Source organism: Phyllopteryx taeniolatus, chromosome 1 (assembly GCF_024500385.1).
Source record: "Phyllopteryx taeniolatus isolate TA_2022b chromosome 1, UOR_Ptae_1.2, whole genome shotgun sequence".
In the NCBI taxonomy this organism is placed as follows: Eukaryota; Metazoa; Chordata; class Actinopteri; order Syngnathiformes; family Syngnathidae; genus Phyllopteryx; species Phyllopteryx taeniolatus.
Window position 1 is genome coordinate 5040857 of NC_084502.1, and position 19856 is coordinate 5060712.

A 19856-nucleotide genomic window follows, 5' to 3' on the forward strand; every position below is an offset into this window, starting at 1 on the left:
TTTATTTATGTGCAATGTACAGTGATTAAAATGTTTCAATCATGAAAAATTCAATTAGTTTCTGTAATAACGAGGATTTTGAACAAAACCACCGCAATAATAATGTTTTTTTTTCTTTTTCTAAAATACACAACAGTTTCAGTTTCAGTTTATTTTTGAAAGGGGACAATGCAATTTCATAAAACACATGAAGTACACATGGTTAAAAAAGCCAGAATTAGCCAGAAGGCACCAGTGCACCATGGTTTCTTAAATGGTTATCAAGAACTTTGATAAATAAAAGAGTAGAATAGAATAAATGTATAGCGATAATAAAAAATATTATTTCAACCCACAAGTTACGTGAAAATTGAAACCTCTCTTCAATATCACCCTAATGACTGTTTCATCCATTAAAATTGTAATTTCATGGGTACTTTTTGCCTGTATCTAACGTTGCTATTTGAAGGTATGGTGACGTCCACCCGCATACATCTTCTTTTTAAGGATGTTCTCAATGGGTTTGAGGTCAGGGGATGAGGGTTCCTCCCTTAATAGCCATAGCAGCTAAGGTTACAATGGCATTTTTTGCAAGATAGGGTATTACCATGTCTTGCCTCAGAATTATTTTTATAGTGGAAGGCACAGTTCTTTTTTGTACCATGGCAGGAAATGGTAATTTCGAAACTCCATGTTTTGCAGAAGTGATTTTAGGACACCTTTAGGGGGGCCTAGATGGGCCGACCAGCTTACTCCCCATTATTCCAGCCTAAAACATCACTCCCCCACAGTGATACAAACACACAAATCCATATTGCTCATTACCACATTGTGTTACAACTAGTAAAATATTTAATTTAATGTAAGTTTCATCTTTTCACTCACACTCATTACGTCTACTGAAAAAATATTTTTTTTTGCTAGTCACCAACACCTCTCCTTGAGCCGTCACCTTATTGTGGTGGAGGGGTTTGTGTGTCCCAATGATCCTAGGAGCTAAGTTGTCTGGGGCTTCACACCCCTGGTAGGGTCACCCATGACAAACAGGTCCTAGGTGAGGGACAAAACAAAGCACGGCTCCAAAAACCCCTATTAAGAACAAAATATATGGATCTAGGTTTCCCTTGCCCGGACACGGGTCACCGGGGCCCCCCTATGGAGCCAGGCCTGGAGGTGGGGCTCGAAGGCGAGCACATGGTGGCCTGCACCCATGGGTCCTGGCCGGGCACAGCCCGAAAGGGTAATGTGGGTTCTCCTTCCCATGGGTTCACCACCTGTGGGAGGGGCCATAGGGGTCGGGTGCAGTGTGAGCTGGGCGGTGGCCGAAGGCGGGGACCTTGGCGATCCGATCCCTGGCTACAGAATCTGGCTCTAGGGACGTGGAATGTCACCTCTCTGGCAGGGAAGGAGCCCGACCTGGTGTGTGAGGTTGAGAAGTTCCGACTAGATATAGTCGGGGTCGCCTCCACACACAGCATGGGCTCTGGTACCAGTCCTCTCGAGAGGGGTTGGACTCTTTTCCACTCTGGAGTTGTCCACAGTGAGAGGCGCCGAGCAGGTGTGGGTATACTTATTGCCCCCCGACTCGGCGCCTGTACGTTGGGGTTCACCCCGGTGGACGAGAGGGTAGCCTCCCTCCGCCTTCGGGTGGGGGGACGGGTCCTGACTGTTGTTTGTGGCTATGCACCAAGCAGCAGTTCAGAGTACCCACCCTTTTTGGAGTCCTTAGAGGGGGTGCTGGAGAACGCTCCCGCTGGGGACTCCATCGTTCTGCTGGGGGACTTCAATGCTCACGTGGGCAATGACAGTGAGACCTGGAAGGGTGTCATTGGGAGGAACGGCCCCACCGATCAGAACCAGAGTGGTGTTCTGTTATTGGACTTCTGTGCTCACCATGGATTGTCCATAACAAACACCATGTTCAAGCATAAGGGTGTCCACACGTGCACTTGGCACCCGGACACCCTAGGTCGGCGTTCGATGATCGACTTTGTGGTCGTGTCATCGGACTTGCGGCCGCATGTCTTGGACACTCTGGTGAAGAGAGGGGCGGAGCTGTCAACAGATCACCACCTTGTGGTGAGTTGGCTCCGATGGTGGGGGAAGATGCCAATCCAATGTGGCAGGCCCAAATGTATTCTGAGGGTCTGCTGGGAACGTCTGGCAGAATCCCCTGTCAGAAGGAGTTTAAACTCCCACCTCTGGCAGAACTTCACCCACGTCCTGAGGAAGGCGGGGGACATTGAGTCGGAGTGGACCATGTTCCGCGCCTCTATTGCCGAGGCGGCCGACCGGAGCTGCGGCCGTAAGGTAGTCTGTGCCTGTCGTGACGGCAATCCCCGAACCCGTTGGTGGACACCAGCGGTGAGGGATTCAGTCAAGCTGAAGAAGGAGTCCGATCACGCCTCTTTTGCCTGTGGGACTCCTGAGACAACTGATGGGTACCGGCTGGCCAAGCGGAATGCGGCTTTGGTGGTCGCTGAGGCAAAAACCCGGGCATGGGACGAGCTCGGTGAGGCCATGCAGAAAGACTTTGAGGCTTTGAGGAAATTCTGGTCCACCATCCAGCGAGGGGGAAGCAGTCCACCATCAACACTGTGTATAGTGGGGATGGGACGCTGCTGACCTCGACTCGGGACGTTGTGAGCCGGTGGGGAGAATACTTCGAAGACCTCCTCAATTCCACCGAAATGCCTTCCCTTGAGGAAGCAGAGTCTGGGTTCTTTGAGGCGGGCTCTCCTATCTCTGGGGTTGAGGTCACGAGGTGGTTAAAAAGCTCCTCGGTGGCAAGGCCCCGGGGGTGGATGATATTCGACCGAAGTTCCTAAAGGCTCTGGATGTTGTGGGGCTGTCCTGGTTGACACGCCTCTGCAACATCGCGTGGACATCGGGGACAGTGCCTCTGGATTGGCAGACTGGGGTGGTGGTCCCCCTTTATAAGAAGGGGGACCGGAGGGTGTGTTCCAACTATAGGGGATCAGACTCCTCAGCCTCCCTGGTAAGGTCTATTCAGGAGTGCTGGAGAGGAGGGTCCGTCAGGAAGTCGAATCTCAGATTCAGGAGGAGCAGTGTCGTTTTCGTCTTGGTCGTGGAACAGTGGACCAGCTCTACACCCTCGGCAGGGTCCTCGAGGTTGCATGGGAGTTCGCCTAACCAGTCTACATGTGTTTTGTGAACTTGGAAAGGCGTTCGACCGTGTCCCTCATGGAGTCCTGTGGGGGGTGCTTCAGGAGTATGATGTACCGAACCACCTAATACGGGCTGTTCGGTCCCTGACCGGAGTCAGAGTTTGGTCCGTATTGCCGGCAGTAAGTCTGACTTGTTTCCGGTAAGGGTTGGACTCCGCCATGGCTTCCCTTCGATTCAACAGAAGATTAGAAACCTGCTAGACACTGTGTCTTTCAAAATAAAAGACCTCGGACACTAGCGGTGTTCCGCCTCTGATACTACTTTAGAAAGTGTTAACTTCAACCCCTGACCCCACTATTTCGTGTGACCTTAAACACAGGACAGCAAGCCATGAAAAGGCCGGCTCATAATAAGTGGCCAGGCGATATTATTTGTATTTTATATTATTGATCCGCACTTTCTGCCTGCCTTTTCTCTCTTTCATTATTATCAATAATCAGATTTAGACCTTTATTTACCGAATCCTCTCAATACTAAGATCAACAACCTGTAAGTCTTCCCTTCGTATTAGGTGTGCTTATTTTTGTATAGTGTTTACATCGCTATATTTCCTTTCGGACCTCAGCTCAGAGACCTTTTCCCATATGAGCACTGTCCAAAATAAGAGTAAACTATTTTTGAAATGCCACTTGCACATATTTCAGGTACTTCTACGCCAGCTACTTTAGGGACACTGTTTTTAAAAGGAGTTCACTCACTGGTGAGTTGTTGTTTTTAACGGTAACGTTAATATTGGAGACATCGTTGCTTTCCATACTTTGACTCTCAAAAGGTTTCACAGTTAAAGTGAAGGGTCTAAAGTTTGTACAAATGTTTATGGTGACATGATATGTGTTGTGAAACCTTTGTTATTGATATTTAATCCCACCATGCCTGAAAAACACTGCCTTCCGTGCTCCAGTGTGACACATAATACCTCCCTGAAGCATGCCTGAAGGTTCTTAGAAATAACACAGCAGCTGAGACTAACGAGACTTTTGTTTTTCCTTTACATATAGGCAGTACTTATGTATATAGTTTTTAATTTTAAGCATCTATAAACATTCATTTCCATGATTAGACTGCAGCCTAAAATGGAAATAATTGTACAGTATAAGTTCACATACGATGATCTTGTAGCAAATGAGTATCTGTTTTTGTGGTCACATGATTTCTATCTTCAGACCCAACATTGTTTTGTACTCCTGGTCCCAGGTTTGAGTTTAACGCATACGTTTGCAGGAAATAAAGCACTTTTTAGTGCCTAAAAGATCTAACTGAGGAGAAGACAAGGGTGTAGAAGCTTCTCCAGTCTCTGCTTACTTGTCTCCTCTTAACCTTTACAAATTTACGGGTCAACTTTAGCCTAGTTGGGCATTTGACAACAATAACAATACCCTGAATGTCATTCTGTCACCCTGAAATGTTATGATTTTTCATAAAAAGATTGAATGTGATTCTTTTGTACAGGTTTGTGTACACTAAGGTTGTTCGGGGTCAAATTTGACATGTCTACTAAAATAGATTTTAGATATACCAGTGTGTGTTAAACCAAGGAAAATGGTGGGCATCTTGACACTGTACATGCCTTATATGTGTGTGTTTTTTAAATACATTTTGAAAAGATCTGTACTTCAGAGTTTGATATAGACAATTATTATAAGGATGTGCTTGGCCCAGGTCAAAATTGACGCGCAACACGTGTGTGTGTGTGTGTATTTTATTCCACTGGTTTTAAACTACAAAATAATCCTAGAATGGAAAAATGATGCCAAAAGGCAGTCCAGCCCCTCGGTGTTCGCGAAGGTGGTAGAAAAGGAGGGGGGGTTAACCCCCCAACCCCCCGCCCATTTTTTATTTATTTTATTTTTTTTTTTTACCCGCTCTGGCCATAAAAGGGGCCGGAGCTGGGAGAAGTTGAGAAGTTTTTGGAGTCTTTGTGCAGAAGTCTTTTTGTTCACCCCGACCAACTCGCCGAGGACCGCGCCAGGCAGGACGCCCACCTCACCCGAGGTGGGAAGGACACATCGGACGATCCCCGGCTGCAGCTTCCTGCAAGCGCTCCGAGCCACCCTGCTTGGGGGCCCGAACTCAGTCTGAGGGAACGGAGGCGGACGCAACGCGCCCGCTCCGAACATCACCCGAGAGACGTCCTGCCTGAGAACTCGTCGGCCTCCTGTTTTTCCTCCCTCAATTCCGTCGAATCTACCTGCTCACGGTGCGGACCGGGCCGGCCAAACACTCGGGAGCCTGACTCGCCTGCCTCAAACGTGTTCCAGACACGTAGTCCAACATTGCGGTCTACTAAAAGTACGGATTAGTGCATATTTGGGTTTATATTAACGAGACCCGGAGTCCTCAGCTATATGCATTCACTACACACCCATTCTGCTCATCTCATGTCACAAACCCCTTCCTTTGCCAATGTTCGTAGATATCTTGTTTCTTTTGTGTTTGTCCGTGTTTATTCTGTAGAAACCCCTTTTTTTAAATTAAATTTTCCATAAAATTCACCACTTGCATTAATTATTTGTGCTTGGGTTCGGAACAAAACCTCTAGAAAGTCTAGAACTCAAAGTTCCTCAAATGTAGCCACATTCCGATAAGAGACTGATTATAAAGGTTTGTCGTCATTTCGCCTCAAGTTAAACTTGTAAAAATATGACATGGTCACCCTCATATCTATCAAATATCTTGATTTATAATGCCATCCATCCATCCATCCATCCATCCATTCTCTACCGCTTATCCGGGTCGGGTCGCGGGGGCAGTAGCTTCAGCAGGGACGCCCAGACTACCCTCTCCCCAGCCACTTCATCCAGCTCTTCCGGGGGGATCCCGAGGCGTTCCCAGGCCAGCCGAAGGATGTAGTCTCTCCAGCGCGTCCTGGGTCGTCCCCGGGGTCTCCTCCCGGTGGGACATGCCCGGAACACCTCACCAGGGAGGCGTCCGGGAGGCATCCGAATCAGATGCCCCAGCCACCTCATCTGGCTCCTCTCAATGCGGAGGAGTAGCGGCTCTACTCTGAGATCCTCCTGGATGACCGAGCTTCTCACCCTATCTTTAAGGGAGAGCCCGGACACCCTGCGGAGGAAACTCATTTCGGCCGCTTGTATCCGGGATCTTGTTCTTTCGGTCACGACCCACAGCTCATGACCATAGGTGAGGGTAGGAACGAAGATCGACCGGTAAATTGAGAGCTTCGCCTTTCGGCTTAGCTCTTTCTTTACCACAACGGACCGATACAAAGTCCGCATCACTGCAGACGCTGCACCGATCCGCCTGTCGATCTCCCGTTCCATTCTTCCCTCACTCGTGAACAAGACCCCAAGATACTTGAATTCCTCCACTTGGGGCAGGATCTCATCCCCGACCTGGAGATGGCATGCCACCCTTTCCCGACTGAGGACCATGGTCTCAGATTTGGAGGTGCTGATTCTCATCCCAGCCGCTTCACACTCGGCTGCGAACTGCTCCAATGAGAGTTGGAGGTCACGGCTTGATGAAGCCAACAGAACCACATCATCTGCAAAAAGCAGAGATGCAATACTGAGGCCACCAAACCGGACCCCCGCTACGCCTCGGCTGCGCCTAGAAATTCTGTCCATAAAAGTTATGAACAGAATCTGCGACAAAGGGCAGCCTTGGCGGAGTCCAACCCTCACCGGGAACGAGTCCGACTTACTGCCGGATATGCGGACCAAACTCTGACTCCGGTCGTACAGGGACCGAACAGCCCGTATCAGGGGGTTCGGTACCCCATACTCCCGAAGCACTCTCCACAGGACTCCCCGAGGGACACGGTCGAACGCCTTCTCCAAGTCCACAAAACACATGTAGACTGGTTGGGCGAACTCCCATGCACCCTCGAGGACCCTGCCGAGGGTGTAGAGCTGGTCCACTGTTCCACGGCCAGGACGAAAACCACACTGCTCCTCCTGAATCTGAGATTCGACTTCCCGACGGACCCTCCTCTCCAGCACCCCTGAATAGACCTTACCAGGGAGGCTGAGCAGTGTGATCCCCCTGTAGTTGGAACACACCCTCCGGTCCCCCTTCTTAAAAAGGGGGACCACCACCCCAGTCTGCCAATCCAGAGGCACTGTCCCCGATGTCCACGCGATGTTGCAGAGGCGTGTCAACCAGGACAGCCCCACAACATCCAGAGCCTTTAGGAACTCCGGGCGAATCTCATCCACCCCCGGGGCCCTGCCACCGAGGAGCTTTTTAACTACCTCGGTGACCTCAAACCCAGAGATAGGAGAGCCCGCCACAGAGAACCCACACTCTGCTTCCCCATGGGAAGGCGTGTCGGTGGAATTGAGGAGGTCTTCGAAGTATTCTCCCACCGACTCACAACGTCCCGAGTTGAGGTCAGCAGCGCCCCATCCCCACTATACACAGTGTTGGTGGTGCACTGCTTTCCTCTCCTGAGACGTCGGATGGTGGACCAGAATTTCCTCGAAGCCGTCCGGAAGTCTTTCTCCATGGCCTCACCGAACTCCTCCCATGCCCGGGTTTTTGCTTCAGCGACCACCAGAGCTGCATTCCGCTTGGCCAGCCGGTACCCATCAGCTGCCTCAGGAGTCCCACAGGCCAAAAAGGCCTGATAGGACTCCTTCTTCAGCTTGACGGCATCCCTCACTGTTGGTGTCCACCAACGGGTTCGGGGATTGCCGCCACGACAGGCACCGACCACCTTACGGCCACAGCTCCGGTCGGCCGCCTCAGCAATGGAGGCGCGGAACATGGTCCACTCGGACTCGATGTCCCCCGCCTCCCCCGGAACATGAGCAAAGTTCTGTCGGAGGTGGGAGTTGAAACTCCTTCTGACAGGGGATTCTGCCAGACGTTCCCAGCAGACCCTCACAATACGTTTGGGCCTGCCACGTCGGACCGGCATCTTCCCCCACCATCGGAGCCAACTCACCACCAGGTGGTGATCAGTTGACAGCTCCGCCCCTCTCTTCACTCGAGTGTCCAAGACATGCGGCCGCAAGTCCGATGACACGACCACAAAGTCGATCATCGAACTGCGACCTAGGGTGTCCTGGTGCCAAGTGCACGTGTGGACACCCTTATGCTTGAACATGGTGTTCGTTATGGACAATCCGTGACGAGCACAGAAGTCCAATAACAGAACACCGCTTGGGTTCTGATCGGGGGGGCCGTTCCTCCCAATCGCGCCCTTCCAGGTCTCACTGTCATTGCCCACGTGAGCATTGAAGTCCCCCAACAGAACAATGGAGTCCCCAGCGGGAGCGCTCTCCAGCACCCCCTCCAAGGACTCCAAAAAGGGTGGGTACTCTGAACTGCTGTTTGGTGCATAGGCACAAACAACAGTCAGGACCCGTCCCCCCACCCGAAGGCGGAGGGAGGCTACCCTCTCGTCCACCGGGGTGAACCCCAACGTACAGGCGCCGAGCCGGGGGGCAATAAGTATACCCACACCTGCTCGGCGCCTCTCACCATGGGCAACTCCAGAGTGGAAGAGAGTCCAACCCCTCTCGAGAGGACTGGTACCAGAGCCCCAGGTGTGTGTGGAGGCGAGTCCGACTATATCGAGTCGGAACTTCTCGACCTCACACACCAGCTCGGGCTCCTTCCCTGCCAGAGAGGTGACATTCCACGTCCCTAGAGCCAGCTTCTGTAGCCGGGGATCGGATCGCCAAGGTTCCCGCCTTCGGCCACCGCCCAGCTCACACTGCACCCGACCCCTATGGCCCCTCCCACAGGTGGTGAGCCCATGGGAAGGGGGACCCACGTTACCCTTTCGGGCTGTGCCCGGCCGGGCCCCATGGGTGCAGGCCCGGCCACCAGGCGCTCGCCTTCGAGCCCCACCACCAGGCCTGGCTCCAGTGGGGGGCCCCGGTGGCCCGCGTCCGGGCAAGGGAAAACGAAGTCCATTGTTTGTCGTCATCATTAGGGGTCTTTGAGCCGTGCTTTGTCTGGTCCCTCACCTAGGACCTGTTTGTCATGGGTGACCCTGCCAGGGGCATAAAGCCCCAGACAACTTAGCTCCTAGGATCACTGGGACACACAAACCCCTCCACCACGACAAGGTGACGGCTCAAGGAGGGGATTTATAATGCTGTAATTTAAAATTACAATAACCCGGAAGTGACCCAGGCGCCGCTTCCAACTCATCATTTTCTTCTAAATTACGCACGATTTTTACAAATCCTATAAACGTGTATTTCTACATGTGTATGGAAACTGAACAGTATTGCGTACTCACACTTGGAGTGTCTTTTAATCCAAAATTACATCTCTCAATGGATCTCCAACATTCAGTAAGATATTCTCACAGGCTTTTTGTATGGCATCAGTCTGTGTGTCATCCCCATCACACACAGGTTGTGATTTCATCATATTTTTTTGTTTTTAAGAGAATTTTCAGAATCTGACTCAGTAAGATGGTGGTGCTTACTATTATTGTTGGCTGCTGTTGGACTCCCTGTCTGTCTGTCAGTGCGTGTGGGCATGTTTGTCCATTCAGGCTGTCCACACACAAGCAGATGGCTGTACGTACACGGTAGCCAGATGGTGACAGACTTACCTCACACCTTTGCCGCTCTGATTCTTCTTTTTGCTTCTCTTTTTTGCTTTCAATCTCAGGAGCTATTCAGTAACTGCAGCGCGCATGCAACTAAATCATATTAAATCGGACTATTATTACGACACGCTTAAGCACAGTGAAACGCTATCTGATCTGGGATGCTGGTCGAGCATCTTTATTCAACTCAGAATAATTTTTCCCCACAGTCACTCTCATTAAATTTTTAACTGTATAGGCAATGTTTTCAGGTACATTTTTAATACTGACATACGAGTGTAAAAAAAAAAAAAAAAGGTTAACTGCTGTTCATTGTAAAACTGTTTCACTCATGCAAAATTTTGACAACTGATACTGTATGCAGTGATGTGGAGAGGGAGATTACTGCATGTGGTTTACTTAGCACTGGTTTGATGGTATACCGCGGTTTTAAAAAGTCATGGTTTCAAAACCTCTAAAACTTTACATCACCGGTATAAGAGTGAGTTCGCCCCGCTGCAGTGACTGGCTGCTGCATCCAGTCATTCCTGGATGGCAGCCAATCATATTGCAGCGGGGCGTGTCCAAGAACCGACGTGTTGTTCATAAAAACAAGAGGAAGGATAGGTAGCACATGTACTGGAGCGGCACCCAAATAAAGGTTAATGTTAATATATTATTACAACACAATTGATGAAAAAAAAAAATAATAATACTATTGACTTGTTACTATGGCAGATAACATTGGTAACAAGCATAGCTAATGTAAGCTCCTGTCCACTCTGACGTCACGTAACAAAGCGGCGAAAAGCAGAGATTGACCTATTCATTTTCTCACAAATAAGGACTTTTACTGTTGTACTATATTGTGATTTTATCTGAAAAAATGTCTTCGGTAATTTTCTTTTTAAGTTTACTAGCTATGGGAAAAAAAAGTTATTTATGTAAACTTTGCAAAAGAATACAGATTAGAGGTGTAATTTCAATATAGTGTTTTTGCTCACTATCACACTGTCAGAATCTGACACAGCCCGTGCCGAGCTGACTATAGTTGTAACTAGTGGGAGTCCTGCGCTTGTTTCTCTTCAACGAGCCGGTCCCCTCTCGGGGTCTGCTATGTAATTGCAGAAAATCCCGCTTCACAAATATAGGTTGTTGGGAATGGAAGCAAGGAATTCTGTGGAGGAGGGGGTTTGGAAGGGGGGGCAATCCTGGGATGTTCTGCTTTGTTGTATTCCAGAACACAGCTCCATGTGTCCAAGTAGTTTTGAAGTCTTCATTGCCTTATTTGCAAGCCTGTTGCCACATACTGTATAACGAGGCTTTACACGATCAGGATTTTTGGGGCCGATCAGCGAGTTTAAAAAAACGATCACCGATCCGATCACATGATTAGAGGAATGTGTCTATTTAAATGACCTGTTCTTTTACGGTATGTACTTGTGCACCTAATTGTTCAAAAAAATAATATTTACAATTAATAATGTATCTTTGTTCCTCTATTTATGCAAGTGAGACATAGTGACAGACAGAACAAATTAATGGTCTTCTATTTGATGGCAGGAAGTAAATACAGTAATTAATGTATCCACTTTTTGTGACATTTTTGTTTGTTGGTGTGCCGTGAGATTTTTCAATTGTAACATATGTTCCTTGGCTCCATAAGTTTGAAAATCACTGCTCTAGTCATATCGTGTATTCTAATCAGTCAAGTCAAACCAACATTACAACATGACAGAAAATAATGGGCGCTAACTTACTGTAATTAAATTACTTTATTTTTAATTAAATTACTTCACCCAGACCGAAACCTTAGAGCATGAGTCGACAGAATGGCACCATGTTTATGTCCAACCGTTCGTGCTAGCAGTAGCTTGCTAGGCTACATAACGTTTTGTTGCTTGCTTGCGAGCTGTATCGTGTTAAAAGTACAGGAACATACCTCAAGCAAGCCTTAAACGAATGTCCTCTCCTGAGCACCGGTGGCCAACAATACACGTTTTCCCTCATTTTGTTTTTATAATACAGTCGGCGCGCTCCACTCTTGTTGTCGTCGCCACGGTAACGTGTGTATCCGGTCGCATTTGAGTTGCCAAGATAAAGCCCACTGATGGTAAAAAACGGTGGTATCGGAATACAATGTTTTATTGCAGTAGTCTGACATAGTGCAAGCGTCAAAGAGCACATTTTTCTTGCAGTCTGATCTGGGCATTACGTGTTGTCTGTCTCCGACCTGTTGTCCGTTACACACCATCAACATGTTTTTTTTGTTGTTTTTTTTTAATAACTTTATTGGCCGTCAGATATTTACAGGACTATACCAAAAGACACGCGACAAGGCTAAAATAAACTAGGTTTTGGATTCAAATATACTGTGCACGATGGCGAGCGATTTGACATGGGTGCAGGACACAGGTGGACGAACCTGATTTTCAAAATAACACTTCTTGTAGACACTGACTGATGATCAAGAAAATATTTTAATTGTGTCTTGGTGTGCGGCCCGTTACCACGGATTGCTACTGGTCTACGGCCCGGTGGTTTGGGACTGCTGCTCTATAGTATAACAGGAAAAAATATCCTGGTTAATTTAGGGTTTGGTTCCACAGTTCTGTGTGTTTTGGCGTCACTTATTTGCCAGAACACAGCTGAGACCACTAGACGAGCAGCTTTTCCCTTTGGCGCATTGGTCCTTTCTAAACACAGGGAGCTGTGCACCCTTTTGCTATTCATTAGACCCAAACCTAAAGCTTACACTTGTCACTCGGATGAAGATCAGCAGCTTGCCGTTAGGGGAAAATTGTTGGGGGGGGCATCCAGAGTTGCAGCCTCATTCCGCTGTGAACCATCTAATTATACCCACATAAAGATAGATCCTCCTCTCCAACATCAGCGCTCCCCACCCTCGTCCCCTCAGGCTGCAAGTTCAGTATAATCTAATTCCTGCATTTTATCGCTCTTCCAGCAACGCTCCCTCGGCAAAGTGTTGTTCGACCTTATTTGTGTCCATCTGAATCTGGTGGAGGGAGACTATTTTGGGCTGGAGTACCAGGACCAACGCAAGATGACTGTGAGACGCGCATGACGTTTGAAACCATTTTGAAAAAGTGTCTTTGTAACGGTGACATAAATTTTGTACTTGGACCTTCACACAGGTGTGGCTGGACCTGCTGAAACCAACGCTGAAGCAGATCCGACGTACGTTACATTCATGTTTTGTACTGACTTTTAAAGGAACCGTAATATTTGTGTACACCCACTATCACACATAAAAGCTTCATAACATTGTGTGTGTTGAGATACATCAAGCTACATTTAGTGTTGTTTTGACTTAGAGACCCCCTTCTGGTGGAGTACATACTATTTTAATGCATGCAACAGGTTTTAGAGGTTTTATATAGTGTTTGACACACAAAAATAAGATGACTAAAAATATATAACATTTTTTTTATTTTTTTTATTTATGACACTCCCCCTCTCTTCGTTCAAGGGCCAAAGAACACCATTCTTCGTTTCGTGGTCAAGTTCTTTCCTCCTGACCACACGCAGATCATGGAGGAGCTGACTCAGTAGGTTTTACAAACACATGGACGCACGCACACACACGCGCACACACACACACACACACACACACACACACACTTATCTGAGGAGATGTAATTTCTGTATTGTGTCTGCCCCTCATTTCGAGTTCAATGTCAACCCTATTTTCTGGTGGCACGCAAAGCCTGCTGACTTTGAGCTCTTTCAACACTCTGACTGTTGTGGAGAGGGCCAGCTGACTCCAGCAGCAGGCAGGAAGTGGTCTAATTTTTTTTGTGTCGTTCTCACTATTGTCAGCGTTTCAATTGATTAGGACAGTGTGTTCCAACCTTTATTGAGCCAAGGTCCATATTTTATTTTGGAGAAACCAAACAAAAATGTCCCATACAGTATATACGCATATATATATATATGGAAATAAGGATGATGTCATAATTTACTCACATTGTGTGTGAAATCTGGGTCTGTTTAGTTGAACACAAAGCTTATTCTGTTGTATAAACGGCAACAGGTTTATTGTACCTTCTCCTATCTAATGGAAGAGAATTTACTTGATTAACAAAGATAAACTATTTCAACTAAAAATTTTTTTTTTTTTCAGACCAATTATGAGAAATTGGACAGTTTCGCATTACACACATGATGATCTCTCATGGCACACTAATTCTAGGGAATCAGTGGATTAGGATACATGCAGACCAATTAGACCAAGACAGAGAAGGGAGATTCTCATCAAGATTTTACTAAACTGAACTGGCCAAGTATTGTTGCTCTCAAATTATTATTTTTTTATTAAATGTATTCTGTTGCACGTATGACTGCAGCGCAGTGAGCACAGCAAAGTATTTACACTAACTTTCAGCAGTCCTGGCCATTAACCTTGTGCATGTTTCCTTTCCCTTGCTTTGGCACTTTTCCGTCCCTCCCCTCCTTCTGCTCCTGCTTGCCTACAGGTATCTGTTTGCTCTGCAGATCAAGCGCGATCTGGCCTGCGGTCATCTCATCTGTAACGACTCGAGCGCCGCCCTGATGGTCTCCCATATCATTCAGTGTAAGAGCAAGTAGCGTCGCTTGGTTGATTGATGTCACGGTTGGTGGTGGCAATGGTGGAGACCAGGTGTATTACTGAGCATGGGGAAATGGCTACAAGTGCCGGCAGGAAACAACAAGATGCATTTTTCTGAAATTGTCAGGAGGCAGGAACAAGTGCAATAAACTACAATGACTTTGGCATATAGCAACAGAAAAGACTCAAATCAACCAGGAAATTATATAGTTTATCCATCCATCTTCTACTGCTTATCCGAGGTCGGGTCGCAGGGGCAGTAGCTTTAGCAGGGACGCCCAGCCATCCCTTTCCCCAGCCACTTCATCCATCTCTTCCGGGGGGAACCCGAGGCGTTCCCAGGCCAGCCGAAGGATGTAATCTCTCCAGGGTCTCCTGGGTCGTTCCCAGGGTCTCCTCCTGGTGGGACGTGCCCGGAACATCTCACCAGGGAGGCGTCCGGTAGGCATCCGAATCAGATGCCCCAGCCACCTCATCTGGCTCCTCTCGATGTGAAGGAGCAACAGCTCTACTCTGAGATCCTCCCGGATGACCGAGCTTCTCACCCTATCTCAAAGGGAGAGCCCGGACACCCTGCGGAGGAAACTCATTTCGGCCACCCTTTTCCAACTGAGGACCATGGTCTCAGATTTGGAGGTGCTGATTCTCATCCCAGCCACTTCACACTCTGCTGCGAACTGCTCCAATGAGAGTTGGAGGTCACTGTTTGATGAAGCCAACAGAACCACATCATCTGCAAAAAGCAGAGATTCAATACTGAGGCCACCAAACCGGAGCCCCTCTACGCCTCGGCTACGCCTAGAAATTCTGTCAATAAAAGTTATGAACAGAATCGGTGACAAAGGGCAGCCTTGGCGGAGTCCAACCCTCACCGGAAACGAGTCCGACTTACTGCCTTATATGCGGACCAAACTCTGACTCCGGTCGTACAGGGACCGAACAGCCCGTATCAGGGGGTTCGGTACCCCATACTCCCGAAGCACCCCCCACAGGACCACCCGAGGGACACGGTCGAACGCCTTCTCCAAGTCCACAAAACACATGTAGACTGGTTAGGCGAACTCCCATGCACCCTGCCAAGGGTGTAGAGCTGGTCCACTGTTCCACGGCCAGGACGAAAACCACACTGCTCCTCCTGAATCTGGGATTCAACTTCCCGACGGACCCTCCTCTCCAGCACCCCTGAATAGACCTTACCAGGGAGGCTGAGGAGTGTGATCCCCCTGTAGTTGGAACACACCCTCCGGTCCCCCTTCTTAAAAAGGGGGACTACCACCCCAGTCTGCCAATCCAGAGACACTGTCCCCGATGTCCACGCGATGATGCAGAGGCGTGTCAACCAGGACAGCCCGACAACATCCAGAGCCTTGAGGAACTCCGGGCGAATCTCATCCACCCCTGGGGCCTTGCCACCGAGGAGCTTTTTAACCACCTCAGTGACCTCAACCCCAGAGATAGGAGAGCCCGCCTCAGAGAACCCAGACTCTGCTCCCTCATGGGAAGGCGTGTCGGTGGAATTGAGGAGGTCTTCGAAGTATTCTCCCCACCGGCTCACAACGTCCCGAGTCGAGGTCAGCAGCGCCCCATCCCCACTATACACAGTGTTGATGGTGCACTGCTTTCCCCTCCTGAGACGTCAGATGGTGGACCAGAATTTCCTCGAAGCCATCCGGAAGTCTTTCTCCATGGCCTCACCGAACTCCTCCCATGCCCGAGTTTTTGCTTCAGCGACCACCAAAGCTGCATTCCGCTTGGCCAGCCGGTACCCATCAGCTGCCTCAGGAGTCCCACAGGCCAAAAAGGCCCGATAGGACTCCTTCTTCAGCTTGACGGCATCCCTCACCATTGGTGTCCAACAACGGGTTCGGGGATTGCCGCCACAACAGGCACCAACCAGCTTACAGCCACAGCTCCGGTCGGCCGCCTCAGCAATGGAGGCGCGGAACATGGTCCACTCGGACTCGATGTCCCCCGCCTCGCCCGGAACATGAGCAAAGTTCTGTCGGAGGTGGGAGTTGAAACTCCTTCTGACAGGGGATTCCACCAGACTTTCCCAGCAGACCCTCACAATACGTTTGGGCCTGCCACGTCGGACCGGCATCTTCCCCCACCATCGGAGCCAACTCACCACCAGGTGGTGATCAGTTGACAGCTCCACCCCTCTCTTTACCCGAGTGTCCAAGACATGTGGCCGCAAGTCCGATGACACGACCACAAAGTCGATCATCGAACTGCGACCTAGGATGTCCTGGTGCCAAGTGCACGTGTGGACACCCTTATGCTTGAACATGGTGTTCGTTATGGACAATCCGTGACGAGCACAGAAGTCCAATTACAGAACACCGCTCGGGTTCTGATCGGGGGGGCCGTTCCTCCCAATCACACCCTTCCAGGTCTCACTGTCATTGCCCACGTGAGCATTGAAGTCCCCCAGCAGAACGATGGCGTCCCCAGCGTGAGCGCTCTCCAGCATCCCCTCCAAGGACTCCAAAAAGGGTGGGTACTCTGAAATGGTGTTTGGTGCATAGGCACAAACAACAGTCAGGACCCGTCCCCCCACCCGAAGGCGGAGGGAGGCTACCCTCTCGTCCACCGGGGGAGTCCAACCCCTCTCGAGAGGACGGGTACCAGAGCCCAAGCCGTGCGTGGAGGCGAGTCCGACTATATCTAGTCGGAACTTCTCAACCTCACACACCAGCTCGGGCTCCTTCCCTGCCAGAGAGGTGACATTCCACGTCCCTAGAGCCAGCTTCTGTAGCCGGGGATCGGATCGCCAAGGTCCCTGCCTTCGGCCACTGCCCAGCTCGCACTGCACCCGACCTCTATGGCCCCTCCCACAGGTGGTGATCCCATGGGGCGGGGGATCCACGTTACCCTTTCGGGCTGTGTCCGGCCGGGCCCCATGGGTGCAGGCCCGGACACCAGGCGCTCTCCTTCGAGCCCCAACTCCAGGCCTGGCTCCATAGGGGGGCCCCAGTGATCCGCGTCCGGGCAAGGGAAACCTGAGTCCAGAATTTGTCTTCTTCATAAGGGGTCTTTGAGCCATGCTTTGTCTGGTCCCTCACCTAGGACCTGTTTGCCATGGGTGACCCTACCAGGGGTATAAAGCCCCAGACAACTTAGCTCCTAGGATCATTGGGACACACAAACCCCTGCACCACGATAAGGTGACTGCTCAAGGAGGGGTTATATAGTTTAGTCCAGCTATATTACACAATGATTGTGACTATAAAAGCAAAATCATGAACGCTGTTGTTGTCCAGATAGTTTGGACCTAGTACACTCATCACAAGACAGATGCTAAAGAGACCAGGAAAGCTAATGACAGAGACAGAGAGTGGACTGGCCCAACATGAGCGCTGGCAGGGGCTGATTGGCTGGGCACAAAGAGGACATGGCTGACAAGACCAGGAGAATCCAGTAATCACTCAAAACAGACACAGCAACTATTGATTACAGTATACTGTAGCAGTAAACTATGACAGGACTATGACAGTTGTATCTTGGATAGTGCTCGAAGTAAAACCAGCAAATTTACACCTAAAGTTTGGATGACAGCATTTGTATTCAAAACCTTTTTCACTGACCGCATGAATACATTCCTATTCTCTGCAGCAGCAAGAATGTGTATTGGTTGCCAGGGTAACATCAGTGCTGTGTCAGTGCAGCAGTACTGCATGGGGGGAGAAATAAATGTAGAGCTAGAATAGAAACCAGCTGAGCGCAGACCTCTGCCAAGGCTGAAGGATCGTAAGTGTGTCTTTCTGTCTTGTTTGATTGAAAAATCATGACATCCAACTGTTCCACTCCAGCCTAGTAGGTGCAGCTCCATCTGCTGGAATGCTTGATCACTGTTTATCGTTAGCCCACTTAACTGTACCAGTGACAAGTCCAAATAAATAATTGTATGTGTACTTTTGTTCCAATTGTCAGCAAAATTTGTGGGTTCTTGCACTGTACATTTTAATTTGTGGATGTGACAAAAAAAAAATTAATGTGAACTCCTCCTGTATCTCCATCTGTTTCCCTTCCCCCACATCGCTTCCCGTCTTTCTCCAAATTCAGCGGAGATAGGAGACTTTGATGAGACCCAGAGCTGGCAGCATCTCCTCCACAATAAATACCTGCCAGACCAAGACGCCATCCGGGACAAGATCACTGACTGCCACCGCAAGCATGTGTGAGTTCCAACACTCTAGTTATTACACTGGTTCTGGTGAAAATAATACATTTGTCTGCATTTCACAATGAGCCATTAAAGAGCTGGTCGAGGTTAGGCATGCTTGTTAAACATAAACAACTGCCCTAGTCTGACTGGGGATCAGTTCCAGAAGGGTGTCAGGGGTTTTAAACTTAGAAGTCCACAGCGTGTCTCGCACCAGATTTCTATCTCACACACTACACACCCATCTGGCTGTCACAACCCTCCAGCAGATTTGTTTATCTCCCTCTTTCTCATATCAACACACACACAAACACTGGACTGGACTGCTATGGCACCCATGAGGGATGAGTGTCTGAGCACCCCGACTTTTCCCGATTGAATGGTTCAACCCCCGCACTTTATAACGGTCGCTCACTCTGCTCCTATGTCAGCTTCTTTTCCCCCTCAGCCTCTCTTGTTCCTTGAAACATGACCCTGGCTTTTATTTTCATTGTACGACGAGTGCGGCACTACACCACTATCTATCTCCGTCAACCCCGCCCCCATACACACGCAACTTTTTACGAGCTGTGGGCAACTTCAAAATGTTGATGGACATCCCCTTCCCTCCCGCCCCAACTCCCCCACACTGTAGCACAGCTTACTTTGCATCTGCACACATCCATTTATTCCCACTCCCATACAGAGGGAAGTGATCCACAAACACTGTTTGGCACTCCTCATATGCACCTGGGAGAACGTATAAATTTTTTTTTTACACTGTTTACATGTAAATGTCATTTCCAAGCTAAAAGTGCTGCAGATAAACACTGAAACATGGAGCAGCCTGTCCCTCCCCCAATCCCTCGTCCCTCAGCCGATGCAGGAAGGAAGTGGCTAATTCAGCAGGGGAGGCAGGAAACAGGAAGAGATTTTCCAATTTTCAGGGAAACTAATCTTGTCACCGCCATCTGATCTCGCCATGTATTTAAAGCGTCCAGTTTTTTTAATCACCTTTTTCATAACTGTGAAAAAGTGGCCTAAATAAAGAGTTCTGCAAACACTTAAACAACAAGGGGCGTCTTCTAAATATTGACACATCATTCACCTTCAGACTATTTCAATGGGTAACTGTGACATATTATAAACAAGCCATCAGCTAGATGAGCATGAGATCAACTCCTGACTGATGGATCGGTCGGTCCCTCTCTCTTTTCAGCGGACAGACTCCTGCAGAGTCAGACTACCAGCTGCTGGAAATCGCCCGCCGTCTTGAAATGTATGGCGTTCGTCTGCACCCGGCAAAGGACCGCGAGGGCACCAAACTCAGCTTGGCTGTGGCACACACTGGTGTACTAGTGTTCCAGGTATGATCCAAACAGCATGTACAAAGCTCATCATAATATTTTACCGCAAAATAT

The 19856-nt window shown here is 49.0% G+C and overlaps 1 protein-coding gene across 9 annotated transcripts in view; it reads left to right on the plus strand.

Moving 5' to 3' along the window:
- The window catches only part of LOC133472700 (FERM, ARHGEF and pleckstrin domain-containing protein 1-like), a 61917-nt gene that overhangs the window by 25476 nt on the left and 16585 nt on the right, over window positions 1-19856 (plus strand). For 8 of the 9 annotated variants that reach the window (XM_061764134.1, XM_061763966.1, XM_061764217.1 and 5 more), the window contains 6 exons: window positions 12648-12752; window positions 12838-12880; window positions 13173-13251; window positions 14179-14276; window positions 18357-18471; window positions 19655-19802. In XM_061764134.1, the coding sequence (XP_061620118.1) occupies window positions 12648-12752; window positions 12838-12880; window positions 13173-13251; window positions 14179-14276; window positions 18357-18471; window positions 19655-19802 (588 nt within the window). The remainder of the gene's footprint in view (window positions 1-12647; window positions 12753-12837; window positions 12881-13172; window positions 13252-14178; window positions 14277-18356; window positions 18472-19654; window positions 19803-19856) is intronic. The other variant, XM_061764294.1, reaches the window with a different exon arrangement.